This window comes from Calonectris borealis, chromosome 11 (assembly GCF_964195595.1).
Source record: "Calonectris borealis chromosome 11, bCalBor7.hap1.2, whole genome shotgun sequence".
Taxonomy (NCBI): Eukaryota; Metazoa; Chordata; class Aves; order Procellariiformes; family Procellariidae; genus Calonectris; species Calonectris borealis.
Genome location: NC_134322.1, coordinates 12,615,478 through 12,633,014, shown reverse-complemented (window position 1 = coordinate 12,633,014; position 17,537 = coordinate 12,615,478). Strand labels below are relative to the sequence as shown.

The following is a 17,537-nucleotide window of genomic DNA, read 5'->3' as shown; positions in this document are numbered from 1 at the left end:
CCACCTCTCACCGCCGGGCAGCTCTTCCCGAAGCTCGGGCCTACTCCCGAGTGTTTCGGAATTCCCACCCCAGACAGGCGATCTCCCTAAACGGCGCTACCTGCCATGTGCAAATTCCCTAATTTGAAACCAACCACCTCCTGCGGTGGCCAGTGAGCCCCGCCCAGAACAACTGCAGGCCAACTGAGCCCCAAGACAAGCCGCTGGCGGGGGCACTGGCACCTCACAAAAGCCAGTGGGCCTAGCATTGAAGGTATAACGCCATTTTCATAAGCTTAGGAATATCTGCAAAGCTGTAGGGTGTTAACAATAAATAAGCTATTGCACATTTCCAGCTTTTCACCTTTACATTTCTAATAATACTGTCCACCCCAGCAAATGGCTGCTTGACCCTTAATTTAATTGAGGAGCATCACACCTGTTGTTTGGGGACCACCTGCATTCCAAAGCAAGTCACCCCGGTCACTGCTTTCTCTCTACTTCAGGAAATAGACTGTAACTTATTCAGATTTTATGCTAAGAATACTCAATAAATTGAAGTCATGATCTTTTAAAACAAAATTTGCCTTGAATTTTTCCTACATTTATAGTCTCCTTGTTCCTTCAAAAATCAGTGTAGTCACAAGTAAAGTACTCCTCCTGCCTATAAGATGTTGTATGGTCTTCTTCCAAACATTTCAGTACTTCCAGCATTAAGAAGATCCTCACATTCATGAGGAAATGAAAGCTATATCCTGTGAACCTAAATCACCCCTTAACCTGTGCGGAGACAGCTCGCAGACCAAATATAGGGACAACTCTTATACCTAGCCTGCTTAGGGGTGTTGGGACACTCTTCCAGTATTGGCTAAAAAGCTATCAGCTTGCACCTAAATTCTCCTCCAACTGCAGATGTCTGATTATTTATAAACATATAAAGCTACTGGGCAGGTTAAGCTGCAAGTTCAATTAGAGTTAGAGCATTGGAAGTTTCTAGACGGACATTTGTTTTATTCTTAAATATAAATAACAATTAAATATGAATGGTTCTAATTCTGCTATAAAATTTCAAAATTACATAGGTCCATGCCACACACACACTACTAAACATTTTGCATTCTCTATCACTCATCCTGGAAGATGTTCATTTACTTAAAAGGTAGAATCCCTGACATACTCCTCTCAGCTTCCCTTGGCTTCCTCAATCCCAATTTCTCTCTCTCACTTGGGGGAAAAAACAGGTTTTAAGCAATATTTTTAAAAGAAAAAAAGAATTTCTATCATTTGGACAAAGTTTAATCGTTTCACTAACATGTACCAAAGTATTTTTAAAGGGGTCACCAAATGATACATCAACATCTATTATATAAGGAAAACCATGCCGTCCTCTGCAGTGAATTTAGATCAGTGGCTTCTGGTTGCTGACCCACAGGAATCCATGCACTTTTAAGAAAACCATAAATGAAGGTTAAGAAAAGCTGAGCAGTACAGAGGCTCCACTTCTCTATTGGAGTGTGTTTCTTGCAAGAGACAGTTAAGAATCACTGACCTGGACAAATGTGGGTTTTGGATAAGACTGTAATTCTGTTCACACATTAACTATAATTAGATAAATAACTTGGTATTTGCGATAATCATCATCACTGAAATAGTTAATGTTTACTTGAAATTGCTGTCATTACATTCTACAGCTCTCACTTCTACAGGATGAAAGGAAGTAATTCGCATGGTCAGGTTACTAAACCCTGTTACCAGACCTCTGTTCGGTTGGGCTTTGCACAGAGCATCTCAAGTGTTGGAATCCTATACTCCCTAACCCAGTATTATGGCACCAAGCAGCTGACGCTGAATTCCTATGGGCCCGTGGATGCTAGTAACAGGAAGGATTATTGACTTTCTTGAACACAGTTTGCCTACTTGTTTGGAATAATCTACTGGCTATTTCAACTGCTACCTTCTCAAGTTTGTATGTCTTTTTGGCCCATCAAGTTTTGTACCAGTAAAATTAGTTGTTGTTCAATGTGTTTTGTAATAAATACTGATAACTGTACAAACCATACAGTGATACACATCTATAAATGTAGAGGTGTTTTGTACTAGAGCTGCATAGGGGCATAGCTTAGCTTGAAGCCTGGAGGAGTGCTACTAGCTTTGCCCTGTCCCCCTTGCACCACAACTCCTATTTATAGCATTCTGTTTACCTCAGTTGCCTGTTTCAGGATTTTTATGGGAGTCTTGCCTCCTTTTCTAGAAGTCTCATACACAATCACTCAGTATTCCTGTCTTCAAAGAACAATAATAAAAATGGGAGAACAATGCCACAAAGAGCTGTTAGGGAGCTGAGAGGGGTGAATTGGGATTAAGAAGTGGGATTTCTTCGGTCTACAAAACTCTGTTGAAAAAAGTTTAAGTTTTTCCCAGCAAGATTTCTGCGTATAAAATGATTGAAATAAAAATTAAAAAATCTGCTTGGCATAGTAAGTGAAAAAAGGAAAAATACTATCTTTCCATGCTTGTATTTGTGCTGAGAAAGTCTCCTTTGCTACACACTACCAATCCCTCCTGAGAATATTTTAAAATTATCTTTTGATACACGGGCTTCCAACATCTCTTGGTTCATGTCCTTACAGGAGACAGATGTGGTCTCTGAGGAATGTTCCTGTTACAAGGGGATTCCTCATTTAGTACAAAACTGTTAAAAGTGTTCTTGATCTGCTGTCCTAACAAATTCTTCTCATTATCCCCTAATGTAAATAGTGTTTCTTAGTTATGGGTAGGGCGTATGGCATTATGGCTGTATATTCTTGGCAAGCAGAGAGTTGACAGCACTAATTTACACTGGGAGTTGAGGATAATGGAATATTATTAGTATTCTTGCATATATATGTAAATATAAGGAACTACTCTTGGAAGTCTCTTGTACAAGTAGTAGTTATGGAGTTAATTACAAGTGTTCTAAGTATCAGTATTCTTCCCAATACAGTAACTTTCTGGTAAATTCAAGTCTCAAGTCCTCACTGACAAAGAAGTCATTGATCTCAACTTGCTAATGACCAAATATATATCACCATCCCTTCAGAAAGGATCATTTTAATTGGCCTTTGGTTTATTTCAATACTGTTTTTAATTTTGTTTCCAGTTAAGTCATAATCAAAAGCAGTCCATCAACACTTTCATCAGGTGGCACTTGTGAAAAAGTTCTATCTTCCTGAAAGTCAGTTTGTATGGAACTTGAGAGAATGGGACTTCTGACCCTCATATATTTTAAATCCATTGACTTTTTTTTGTAAATTACTGTTTTCAGTCAGACATTGTTCTCACTGTATGATGCCTGCATGGTGAGTGTGTTGCACGTATTTTTTCTTGTTTTGTTTGCTATAGTACCTAAACGTGCGTGGCATTTTCTAGAGACTTTCCCTTCTCCGGAAAGCCCCGAGTACAGCTGGAGAAGGGTTGCTTTAACAACAAATTTGCTTTGTAAATCATTTGACTTTTGCAGCTCATTTAAAGATTCCTTTTTGCACAGCCACAGGTATTTCCAAACCAGTCTGCCTTGCCTTAGGCTGTACCCAACCTACACTTCTTTACTTTGTGCTAAAAAACATTAACCCTACTCTGCAACTGCCACTCTCTTTTACATAGCTATAATGGACCTAAAGTAAAGCAAATATTATCTTCCCAAATGCTTTCTTTGCAATTAAACATTATCTTTCCAGTCTGAGAAAAGTGTGGTTGGTTTTTTAACTTCGGAAAACAAAACATTTTACACCTCAAAAGGGCAAACTATCAAATGCAACAGCCTGTCTGCCGGCAGGCATCTTCCAGGCTCACTGCAGCAGAGCACAGCCATTTCGCAACTGGAGCCCACCTAGTGCACAGACCTTCACACCTGCAGCTGCGGTGCTGATTGCTTCTTCCATCGCTCCCATGTCCTTTCGACATCTTTCCAGTTTGTCTTCGCTGTCTTTCTTGTTCTCCCTCCCCCACCCCGATTAAGTCTTGAACAGCACTAACTGGTTCAGGCCCCCCTGCCCCCAGATAAAAGATTGTACAGATGCCTGCTACAGCAATGAAACTGCGTGTTGAGGCTTTTGTTCTGCATGTTGTATATTTATAATCAGAAAAACTGTGCAGCATCCTGTGCCCACAATGTGGGATCAGTCACACAGGAGACCTGCTCTACTTGATCTGCAGGGATCTAACCTCTTTTTCCCCCACTGAAGCCTTACATCTCCCTAATTCTCATCAAAATCTTTTTTTTCCCCAGTGTTATGCAACCCCTTGGCCACAGCTTAAGAGCCTAAAACTTAATCACATATTTTTTACCCCTAAAAGGCTGCATAACACCAGACTTGTGGTAGCACTTTTACTGGTCCTATATTGAAACAAATCACATTACCCGCTCCTCCCCCAAATCATTACTCTAGCTGCTGAAGTTACAGAAGGAAAAAACTGAGCAACCTGCTTGCATTTTGGTCCTTCCTTCCACAACACATATCCTTAATGACAGCCTGAGTGCCCCTAGCATACCCACCACCTCCCCTTTTCACAGTGAGGCAGTAAGCACCTACCTCCTGCAGGTCTAAAGAGAACCCATCCCGCCTAAGGCCTTAGAAGCCCTTTGCCCTCTCCCTGTTGGCCCAGGGCTTGCCCCAACCCTGAGGTGGAGGAGCTGGGGACACACCTGGGGACATTTGCCCTCCTCATAGACCAACTCTCCTGTCCCACTCACACCAGGTGGCACTGTTGGTTTTCACACTTCCACCGTGAAGTGGCGTGCACTCTTCCACCTTCCCCACCACTAACACTCGTGTGCTGGACTTAAAAGCTGTGATTTTCAACCTTCTTCGGTTCTGAATCCCTAAACTTCTCCTATCTGAAGACTGGGCCTATTCAGATATTTAACATGGAGAGACTGCTTTGTAGAACTTGGTTTTCTGCCTCATTCCTGGCAGTCACCAGAGGAGTACCCTGTGGACCCCCAGGACTGTAGACCACACGTTTAAGCCGCTAACCACTAACTGGTGAAGTTAGTATCTAGTAAAAGCATGGCCTTTGCACAAAAAGAGATTCAGATCTTTTAAGACTACAGAAAAAAAACATGGGAGAAGAGAGGTGTTTATCCTTTTTAAAATGTTAAATACCCTGAATTAAATTACATAAAATAATTCCCACTTGCAACTCTGATCAATACATAACTTAATATATAATCCTCCATCTTTCACTGTGCTCCTCTATTACTGCTTTTATCTCCCCCATATACTATTGCCTTCTGATGATGCATGTTCTCATAAACTTGCTTAGACTTGCTTAAATTTGCTTAGGAGGGGAGTTTCAACTTGATCTGTTTCTTCTGTGCACAATATTCTTCACTGGCTCTACCCTCATCAGCCCATTTTAAATTTCTAGCAACTAAAGGGAGAGTTAGTTTGTGAAGGAACACTCAAAGAGCTGTTTAAAGCTAAACTGAAAAGCAAGTTACAATGGAGTTAGTTATCCCTCAAAATAGTTACATTTTCTTGATACTTACACCACTCAAATGATCCTTAAACATCAGAAAGTATTAACCAGCTAATAGCTCTAAGAGTTCCCTATTGCCTTTTGGTCGTTGGCACCCACTTGGCTTTAAGTGTCTTACCCAACCTTAAATTGGGCCAGTTGAATTTGCAAGGTCAACGTACCAAATTACTAGATGATTATAAAATCTCTATTTCTGTTCAAGGGCTCTCCTTTGAGGACACACTTAACAATCCCTAAAATAAGGATCGAATCAATGGCAAATATGATTGGAGTCAGATGGAAGTAATAGTTATTGTTCCGTTGAATACAAAGAAGATGAAGCTTGATAAAGAAATGGAAAGTGAAGAGTAGTGAACACTCTATTTGTCCATGTATCCAAAATGGCCACACATACACTGCTATTCCATTTGCCTTGCCTTACAAAGAAATCACTGTTCCTGCGCAAGAGCAAAACTAGTGACTTTCAAGTGAAAAGGCAATGAAATACAGGAAAAGATTAAGTCATTCCATCACTTTCCCGTTTTAAAAATTTAACATCTTTAACAGAAACAGTGTTATTTGTCTGCTGACAACCAGTAGCTGAAGAAGGAGACTCATTCCCTGTTGCTGGCTGCCAGTTTCTTTTCCAGTTTCATTTCTATGAAAAGTGGATCTCCAACACATAAAACCAAAAGTAAAGTCTTTAAAATAGAACATGAGTCAGATTCCTAGAAATAATCACATGATTTCAGCAACCTCTGCCACGCCATAGTACAAGAGGGGCAATTATTTCACAGTTAAAAAAAAATAAATTCTTAATATTCACTCCTTCAAGAATAACGAGAGGAAAGGATAATATCCTATCTATAGGGAGGAAGACCCCACAGGCAAACCTTTTCCAGGAAAAATCGTAGTGAAAGAACCAGCACTGAGGCCCAAAATCTGACTGAAGAGGCAGGACGCACCCACTCAGAGGTTATATATTTCTAGTGTCAATATTGCCCCTCATTCCCAGCCAGAGCAGACATAGTGGCTGCTCCTAGGCTGCTCCTAAGGCCTACTTACAGTAAGGTTCTCCAAGTACAGCAATGCTCAACAACTATTGGAAAAGCCTGGATTTATGTCACTCTCCCAAAACACTTGTGCTAGGTTGGGGGGCACCATGAAATTCTGAGCCCTTGTGTGTTTGCTAATCCCAAACCATAGCTGTTTCCCTCTAGTGAAAGACCTTCATGGCGCCCCAAGTAAATCAGGGACAGGGCTAAAAAAGAAAACTAGAGCTCCTTAGGAACAGAAGAGGCTCCTTATATATATGTTCTGAAAGTACAATCTTATACTATTTAAAACAACCTATTTATAAAGCGTTCATGGATCTTTAAATATGAGAGGCACTTCAAATATTCCAATTTCAGCAACAGACATTGTTTACCACATGACTGACACTACAACATTAGAAGATCAAAGTAATAACCATTAGTGAGTGCATAGTTAACCATTTGTTTAACCATTAGTTCTACTAGCAGGAGAAAGCATTTTTTTGGGACTACCCACTGGTTAGAAGCCCACTGTAGACACAGCAGAAGAATCTGGTATTAAAATGGCAGGCAATGCAAAACCCTTTTCCCAGCTTGTATTAGGAAGAAAAAGGTTTAACCTATCCTAGTGTTATTGCATGTAGCAAGAAACGTGGAGTTTTAAAATTATTTTATACAGAACAAATTCTGCTAGTAGCTTTACAGTAGCCTTCAAAAATCTCATGATGCATGGCACTATGATACAGTCCTGTTCCACTGACCCACGTGCATCTCTGCAGGGGTGTATTCACCAGGATGGCACACAAATATGGAATCACTATCATTTAAAACAGATTTGCTCTTTATTAGTGCAATATATAGATCCAGCTTTGGGAAAAGAAATTCTCTTTCCTTATCCACCTTAAACACCTGCTGTTGGGGCAAACAGAAGCCTCTCTAATATACAACCAGCATCAGCTAAACATAGCTAACGGAAGGATATAAAGCGAGGTCTAGGCTTCCGCACCAAAAGTGGCTCCCAGCCGTGTGTGGCCACATGTTCTATGCTTTAATCGTTATCACCATGAAAGCTACTGGGAAGACCTGAGGCCGCACTGCAGGTGCAGCCCAAGAGGCTTTTAGCTCACCACGCAAAGCACCTCAGCATCAGTGTGTAAGACCCTGCTCGCTGATGGCACGGTGGCTGTTTCACGGCGAGCACAATGTCCCCGCTGCACCCAGCGCGGCTCTACAGGTCCTGCCCTGCGCCGCCGGCGGGGCTGCGCTGCTCGGCCACGGCGGCCCGCCGCCGGCCGGTACCGGGGCTCACGGGTCCCGCGGGAACCGCAGCCCGGTCCTCCGCCACTGCAGGGACCACCCAGCCTGTGAGGCCCCGTTAGCCGGCCCGAGCGGCGGGCGAGCGGAGAGGAGGGCCGCTCCCGCACGGCTCCACAGCGGCCCGGGGCCGGGCCCTTACCGATGCGCCGCACGTAGCGCTTTGCGGGAAGTTTCCACGCTCCTCAGTTTAATCCGTGCAAAGGGGGGTCAGAGAGGAGCGCGGCTGACTAGCGATGGAAGGGGGCGGGCGGGGAGGAGGAGGAGGCGGTAGCAGCAGTGGCCGTGTTTAATTTTTTAATTAGGGCGGTTTGAGCATCTCCCGGCGGGGCCGCATCGCTGGGCGGCGAGGGGAGCCCGGGCGAGCCGTCCCCGCCGCCCGGGACCTGTCCCCCGGGACTCGAGCCGTGCGAGCCGTCGGGGCTCCAGCCTGGGCTTCGGACAGCTGGCGAACCGGGCCCGGAAAGCTCCGCGCTCCGCCACCATGGGCAGCGCGGGTGCGGCGGCGAAGGGTTCGTAGCGCGGGCGGCGCGGCGGCCGGGGCGGGCGGGGGGGCGCGGCGGGCTGACACTGCGGCACCGCCCGGCCCGGCCCGGCCCGGCCCGGCCCACACCTCCCTGCGGGCGAGAGGCACCTCTGGGCGGAGGGGGGGGGGGGTCGGCAGGCCGAGGGGCAGAGGGAGGGTCAACGCGTAAATCTGCCCTCCCAGGGAAGCGGGGCCGGTGAAAGTGAAGGCTGTGCATGCAAGCGTACAGCAACAATTGCTTTGCAGGTGCTCGGTCTCTCGCAGCCTCCATCCCCGGGGAAGCAGGCAACACTCTTCCACGTTCACAAGTTAAGGATGATGCTAGTGAACGTTTTATTTTCGTGCCTCTCTATATTATCCAAATCTAGACCACATATGCATTCACAGCACAGGGGCTCTTGTCCAATGGAGCCTCCAGCCTTGTGTATTTACCAAGGATAAAATCTCATTTCTGCAATTCATAGCTTGTCTGAAGGCTGGAAATGTCACTGCCCGGCTGCTGCTTCTTTGCAGGGGAATGCCATTTACATGAAAAAGTGTTGCCTGCACCCTGAGTTACCGTGCTGCAAAAACACTGACGGTTTTTGTGGGGCTTCGCTATCCTTGCAGAACAGCTAGCCATGCCTTCATTTGCTGGGCATACGTGCCCTGGCCTTCCTACCTTACACCTCCCTGTATGTTGTCTTAGAAACCTTACCCTGAAGAGACAGTCTTCTCCCCAGCAATTTAGAGAATACAGGCATGCAATGTTCGCATGAGCATGACAGGTTGTCTGTGTGGTCACAGAGCTGTTTTTGCAGCATTTCTGGCCATGCGTTGTTACCTCAGATAGCTCAGACTCTTTGGAGAATTCCAAATTCATGCCGATTTCTATTTCATTAGGTCTTCTCCATTGCTAATCCTTTCACCCTACCACCTCCTATGACCAATTCCTGTAATAGCATTCCAGGAATACAGTTCAGTTTCCTTGACCAGATAGTTAAGTGCAAATGAGGTGCTTCTGAAACTCCCAGAGGATGCCTGTTTATGTCCTCAACCACACCAACACCTTTTCAAGTCAGGTTTGCTGTCACTTGCTAACACAAGCCTGGGACTGAAGCTATTTGAAGTACCTTCAGAATGACCAGATCCATGAACCAGCAGCTGGGTTGCAGGCATCCAAGGGGAGAACAGATGGCAACTGATTTAGTCCATTTTGTTACATGCTATCATTTACGCAGTGAGTTTTCAGGCACCTGAGGCTTAATCATGCCAAAAGAATGAATGCTCCCAGTGTGAGCAGACATTAAAGGTACTCATTTCCAGTACTGAACCATTAAAAAAAAAACCTCTAGGGGGTTCTGTGAGGGAAGGACTGAAACCCAAAATACAAGGAAGATTATTGAGGAAGTCTTTATTTAACACTGGCTACTTTCTTAATCTTCTCAGTATCTCTGAAAACATGAGGCTGAAGGCTAGGTCTGAAAAAAGTGACACCCAAACCACTAAAGAGCTGGGCCTGGGATCTTCAGTCCACACTAAACATTGGCAGAGTGGGGCGGGTGATACTGCTAGAACAAGAATTTAAACATCTTCCTTCCAACTGCCTCACAATACTTAGTGCCCATGGTGTTCCCCTTCACCTTCCATAGGTGCAGCCAGCACCCCTAGTTCATACCTCTGTTCTCCTTACCTGAGTGGTCTATGTGCTGAGCTATTGTCCTCATTCCGATTTTCTCTAGGACTCTGTTTCTTCTGGCCTCACAAGGGCCTCCAATGGCCTTTTATTTCACAGCAGGATGTTAAGGAGCCTTTCTTTATGCCAGTGTTTTCATACGGGCAATGAATCAAAGGATGAGTAGAGTCCTGACCTATAAAAAAAGTCAAGAGAGATCAGTCTGAGGCCAGCCCCTACAAAATGACTCTGCAGATTCAAACTGATATAATGCCTGCCCCCATCATACTGCCCTAAAGGTTATCTTCAAGGATTTTTGGATCCAGGCCATGTTAGTTACTATTCACAGTCTTCTGACTCACGACTTGACACATACACTGCAGCAAATGAGAGGATATCTGACTAACTGGGAGAGGACATCTAACCTGTATGCAGCACTAAAACGTGAAAACAATAAAAAGGCAGTCAAGGTCAGTCTTGGTACCACAGTTTTGGGGATACGTAATTAGAGCAAAATGTTCTGTGAACTTTAAGCCTTCAATTACAATTTCTGAAATTCAGGACAAGGAAGAGAAGAACACAAAGGTGCATATTAGAGTTTCCCAGGATCAATTCCCCCTCAAGCAAAATGCCACTGTTTTCTCATGCAGCTGTTTCAGCCAAACTCTTGCCAAATAAGACTAAGATATCCATTTCTTACCACTCCATGTTTCAGCGTCAGTCAAGCTTTGCACAGAGATCTGTCCCATAACATCTCCTGACAAGCACATAATGTACAAAAAAATCCCACTAATTCCAGTGTGTAACCTGCAAAATTAGTAAGACTGGAAGTCATATTCTTGGAATATGACTCTCTATGGTGAAGAAATGTTACCTCAAACACACTCATATTTCTCTGGGCTCAGTTCAAATGCAGGGTTCTCCATGGCCAGCCTATCCCTAAGATTTTTCTCCATGTCTTCCAAGATAGCAGTAAGGTTTTTTGGATCTGTCTTTCCCAGGTAGTGTCTACATTATCATTTTCCCATATAAGCCTTTAATTTAATTTTTATAACCCGGTGTCCTAGGACTTCTGGAAGGTAATTTTTTTTCTTGACTGGCTCTTGTTCAAATCAACTGATTTGTGACATAAATTTGTGATATTGAACTTTCTGTGATTTATTTTTTTCCTACATAAGGTCAAACTTAATGGAAAAATTGGAAGTATGCCCAATGAAAATCCGTACAGCAGGTGGGCTTTATCTGTGATATATTTTCAGAAAATAAATATTGATTGTTGTTGACATTACTTCTAATTCACATAGGCTATATCTGGATCTTTTCTCCAACTTAACAGGAATTAAAACAGCATGACCCAAAGAACAGAATATCATTCAAAGCAAGGAAGGATCTCACACAGCTCTATGGAATAAACAGACCGTTGGTTGTTATGCTCTGGCAAATGTGTAAAGACTGTAATAGAAAACCACATTATTTAATACCTACTATATTAAGGGTTATCGCAAAAAGACAGACTTGTGCCTTGCCCTTTTAATACTTGTTTTAAAATCTTCATTCTTTAGGATAATATTCAAAAATCCCACAGATTTTGATGTGAGAAAGGAGACACCAAACAAGATGAAAGTTCTGTCCATTTCTGTCTTCTCAGGAATACCAAATCTTATTTTTACTTTTTCTGTTGTTATTAATTGTAGGCTGACTCAGGATATGGCTAGTTTCAGCCATGACTGCAGTACAGAGTAGAGATACTGGAGCTCCCTTTAAACTGGCTAGCAGCACAGGTACCTGAAGCAGTGTAGCCATGGCAGCCCAGAGCTCCGAGTGGCCTAATTACTCTGCCAAGAAATAAATGGATACTGGGAATTCCCTGGGGGGAAAGACGGTTGAATTGTTAACAAAAAGAGTTTTCCCCTGAGGCATATTAGTTAAATAGGTGTTAACAATAGCCAAAAAACCTCAAGCTCCAACCTTAGAATAAAAATGCCTTTGTCCTTTGGCACTTCTGATGTCCCAGTCCTTCCAATTCTCCTGCTGTCTATAGAGAAAAAACGAAAGATGTGATTTCAATATCTGATGGAAAACCCAAAACAAAGCAAAACAATTCCCACCCCCAACTAAAATCTATACATAAGATCTCCTTAAAAAGAGAAAGATAAAAGTCTCTCCTGGCTGGAAACACACAGAGCTCTCCTGGTGGCAATGGTGAGATGGAGATGCTCAAGCATCCTGCCTCCATAGGACACACATCAGGGTCAGTCCCCTGAGCTCCATGAGGAGCATGTTCATACCTGGCGTTTACTATACCTGTAAAAATGGCAGAATATGTATGTATTTAATGGGGAAGACTTAACGAGAAGAAACAAAAGAGAGCAAGATTTAGGGGAAGGCAATTTAATTCTATTATCTCTTCTCCCACCAATCTCTCCTCATATACAAGAGTGGACATGTATAGAGGAAGGCGAAGGGGCAATTTTACCAATATGCTTACTTTCTTACAAGCTCAAAATGCACACAGCATTTTTCTGAAAATAGAGCCCAAGACTTCACTAAAATTGCACACACAATGCTATATTTTACAAGTTGGATCTATTTATTTAGATTTATAAGCTAAATTACATGAGCAAAATCCATGTTATTTGGCTGGAACTGCCTTTGAGGTCAATGCGAGTTTAACTAGTTTAAGGACTGCGATGTAAAGCCATTTCAGAAAACATACTGGTTTTTCCAGGTGGAGACCTTGGTGACTATTGCCTAATCAGAATCTGTAGGCTTGTGCCCAGTCTGACAAAACACGCTTTGCAGCAGCCATGTGCTGAAATTGCTCTGTTTTGAGGAAGTAGAAAGCCAGAAAACTGTGAGTTTGCTGTCTCATAACAGAGGCCAGTAAGTGGATAGTGTGTAGAGGCTAAAAGTTGCAATTTAATCACATTAATTTAAATGTGAAAAAACAACAGGACACTACTAAAATCCAAGCTGATTTTCATTTCCAAATGTTCATATGCTACAGCTCAGATATACACACCCCATTTAGACCTAACCAAGATTCTACTTTTCCATGCAGGCAAAGAAGCAATAGAGGTGAAAATCCCACAGAGTCACCAGAATGTGATGCCCAATGATGAACAGTAATTACTGCAGCAACAATTCAGCCAGCATGAGTGTCAACGAAATGTCTGCCTTCCCTCTGACTTTAGAGCAAAAAACTGGCTTTGCCTTTGTGGGGATTTTGTGTGTTTTCTTGGGACTTCTAATTATCAGATGCTTTAAAATCTTGCTAGACCCCTACAGTAGTATGCCTTCTTCTACGTGGGAAGATGAAGTTGAGGGGTTGGATAAAGGAACATTTGAATATGCTCTTGCATGAAAACTCACAGAATATCCTGCCTTAAATTTGATGTTGATTTCATTTTGGAAACCAACTGTTGTTACATTTGTTATACATACCTGCATTTTGGAGATATGTTGGTGGCATCCATTTTGTTAAATAAATATTTGTTGCAAACTCAAAAGGCACTTCATGTTGCTTTTATTTGAGGAACAGTGGAATGGCAGATAAGAAATGGTTAACAACAAAGAAATGCTACAATAAACAATTCACTACAAAGTTATCGTGGCCAAAAAGTATTTTAAGAATCAGATGATATCTGCCTTTTCAGAGAAGGATCTCATTTCTACTGTGTCTCATGATAGGCTGGAGAGAAAGGTGAAGGACAAAAGACAAGCTCTTGAATGGTGAATGCTTAAGTGGTAACTCCCTCCCCTCCTCATCTGCACAATTTTCTGAAGCTCAGAGACTGTGCTTGTATACTGAGAATACAAAAGTGGAGGAAAACAAATGGTTGTGGCTCAGAGGAGGTGCCTGCAAGAGGTGTGTGTCCATGTTGCTGAGATGAGAGTAACAAGGGTTGGTCCACGCACTACCAATAATAAGGAACTAACAGGAAAGCTAAAGATCACATCACTTGCTAACTCACCTCTCACCTTCCAAGAAGAGCAGGTGCTGTACAACTGACTGCGTTTATAAGGAAAGTGTATGTTGCTTCTCCTGTGTGAAACTTTATGTGGTCCTCTGCAAACTGTGCGCCGTTCTATTTGTTCCTGCTCACATCAGAGTATTTTTTTGAGAGGCCTCCCTTTTCCTACTCTACAGCAACAGAAAGTCAGAATTAGTGGAAGGGAAACAAACATCATTACAAACATTCAGCAATACAAAATATATTACCTGCTCAGAACCCCAGTCTGAACCAACACCACCACAGTTCCAGTCCACCAGTGCCTCCCATATCGTTAAATATTTTAGGTGAAAGAGAAAAGTAAATATTAGGTAACCAATCTTGCAGTCTAGCTGAGTTGGTCAGGCATGCCAATTTTTTACTCCACTTGGTTACAGAACATGATTCAGTTTAAACTGGAACTTAAACTGTCTGGTTAAAAGCTCCCAGCAGTAATTACACCAGCTGGGCAAAGCCAAAGCAGAGACAGTCATGCTGCATACCCATTTGTACCCAGCCCCCGAAAGGGACAGGGGTCCACAGCTGACTGGAGATCTCTATACTCTCCAGCCCTTCTCCACAGTTGGTTATTCTGTTTGTGCTCCTACAACTGTGCACAGTGTATGATCTGGACTGTCAAACTGAAGAATTGGTCTTAGGAGATCCTATCAGTGCAGAAGAACTAACAGCGAAAGCAGAGACTCAAATCTGGGTATTCAAGGTCACCCTCATATACACAGCTGGTTAGCAAGTGTGACAGTACTTGACAGAAATTCAATTCCATTTTTAAGAAGGTTGGCATCAGAATGTTAAGCACTGTCACTTTTGCTAAACAGCTCTGTTTGCAATGAGAAGCAAAGACAAGGAGATCAGTTACAGCAGTTGGTTTCTTTTGCATGTATTCTGAAAAATACATAATGTCCCTTTTGCCCTATATACTAGGCAGAGGCAGCCAGTGCAATAGCAGATCTCAAGTGGATTTGGAACATGAAATACGTTATTGTACAGGGAAGGACATGATTCTCCTCTCTGAAGAATATGAGAGGAACAGCCAACACTAATCTACACTGGTCACTTGAATTATAAAACATAAACAATTCTGTGAATGTAAGAGTTTTTAAACTGCTTCAGATTCTGCAAAAGAAAAAATGCCAGACCCTCAGAGATTCAGTATATTGCATTATCCTCATTAATTTAACCACAAAATCAAAGGCAGATATCAATACACTGATTCATGTGATCTGTTATTGCTGGATAGGATCATCCACTGCAGAGACCTGACACTGTCATTCTTTTTACGTACACCTAATCAGCACAGCTGAGCTCTGTGCCGTCAGGTTAGAGTGCTGAAGGTACTTAAGTTATCTGGGTTAAATATAGTTCAGTTATCTCTAAACTACACAGCAAACACAGCAAACATACCCAAAGAACCCAAATACTGTCTTACTACCTTTGTTCTTGACCCAATCTATTGCTGGAAACAATTACCAAATTCCCTTATGATTACAAATCTTCAACATTTCCTGCCCTTCTCTACACCCCTAAAAGACAAGGGAGTCGGCCTTCCCAGAAAGAAACACAGAACATAATTTTTCAAAGGTTTTCCTTAAATATACAGAGTAAAACTTTGAATGGCGTTAGGAGCAAATGGTTCAAAAATGCATGTAGGACAAGGGGACCCCCCAATGACTGATCCTGCTGACTTCATTGGAATCTCTTCTGCATAAAATGCGCTGAGCAGAAGCCTGAACTCTTGTTATCTCCGTCACTATAGATGCAGAACTGAAAAATAGAGAGATCATGATCCGTGCACAGAATCAGGCATAGCTGGGAGGGAAACGGAGATAACAAAAGTATTTTCAGGCCTCCTTAGAAATTTTGCAATACCATAAACCCAGTAATTGTAATGGATAGGTACATTTGCTGGTTAATAGTTAAAAAGCTAGAATGCTTCTCTAAATCACCATCTAGAAATGTTTTGAAGGAGAGGGATTGGATGGTCTATTCAGTATATTAAGCAGGAGAAAAATCTGGCCAATAAGGCAGCGTCTGTAATCCCTCAAAGAGAGGGGACACGCTACATGCATGAATAAAAGAGGCAGATTGTCCTTCCCTAAAAACACAGGATTGAATGGTAAGTTAAATTATCCTGAATAAGGTAAACTTGATTATTTATGTGTAATGCTAGAATACTAAACACAAAATTAATGGCAAATAACAGTTGAGAAACCTCTGGAAATACACCGTGAAAATCAAAGTATTATTTTCAAGAACAGCAGAAAGGTAAGAGACTTTTCTTTTCCTAGCAAAATAGTAATATTATGGAAATAAGACAGTGAAATTACAGAATCATTTTACTTGGTAGCAGAAGTCTCATTGTCATCAAAGAGTCAGGGTTTCATTCAGTCATGGAGATGGAAACAAACCTAGTTTCACTGACCTTAATGATAAAAGATTTGTTTTTGCTCCTTCATGCCTGAAGATGAAACACTTCCTTACAACTTTAAAAGGCTGAAGGAAGCAGAATACTGTCTATGATCAGAAATGTGTAGTAGTAATAATAATAATAATAATAATATTGATCATCCAAACCCCGTAGAAGTAAACTAAACTAAATAAATGTAACAAGTTGCTGTGAGGCTTACAAAACATTAAGCAGGAAAACCAACATAAATATGAGGGGGTTATAAAGGGGTATCATAGCAGAGAGGTGACAGCAGAATATTATCTATAGCTGATGGAAGCAGTGAGAAAATATGCTTTAGCTATATCTCATACTGAAGATGGAGGACATTTGATTATCAGCTCTTCAAATTCTAAATCTGATATGTGATTTTAGAGAAAATTTACATTGTCAAGGTATAAATATTGATGCGGTATTTTATCTTTCAGTGCCAAAGGGCCAAATGCATTTCACAAAATCACTGAGAAATTTAAACTGGAAAAAATCTCTGGAGGTCATCTAGTCCCATCTCTTGTGAAAGCACAAAACTTTAAAAAATGCATCTTATGGGCTTATTTACCCAGATTTTCAGTTCATATATTCCTTTATATAGGTATATTTTGTTTCTAAAACTTTCTGCTTTTATGTAGACTTGCAGAGTTTCAATGTCTAAACGCGGTCTGTTTTAGTCAGTTTGAACAGACCTGGACTCCTACTGAATTATACAGGTCTATACAATCATACTGCCTTATCTCTTTATGTTTCAAGACATATGGATTGCCATTGTTTCAATAGCTCATTTCAGGGCCATCTAGGCCATCCTGTAAGTTGCTGCAAACGTACTTAACCCACTAAAGGCCTTAAATATAAGTACCCCTTTTGCTCTTGGGGTTTTTGTTAGCTTGCTTTGTTTTTTTGAGGGGGTCTGTGTGGGAAAGTGGAGGTGGGAAGCAGATTTTACAGCTATCATATGTTCAACTCTCTATGGGCTGCCACTCGGAGGGACCTAGACAGGCTAGAGGAATGGGCCAACAGGAATCTCATGACATTCAACAATGACAAATGCAAATCCCGCACCTCGGACAGACTAAACCCC

At 42.1% G+C, this 17,537-nt stretch overlaps 1 protein-coding gene across 1 annotated transcript; it reads left to right on the top strand.

Moving 5' to 3' along the window:
* The first annotated feature begins 13,121 nt into the window (after positions 1-13,121).
* Positions 13,122-13,370, top strand: CTXN2 (cortexin 2). Its single transcript, XM_075159517.1, has one exon. The coding sequence runs from the start codon at positions 13,122-13,124 to the stop codon at positions 13,368-13,370; it is 249 nt and encodes an 82-aa protein (XP_075015618.1).
* Positions 13,371-17,537: the final 4,167 nt, after the last annotated feature.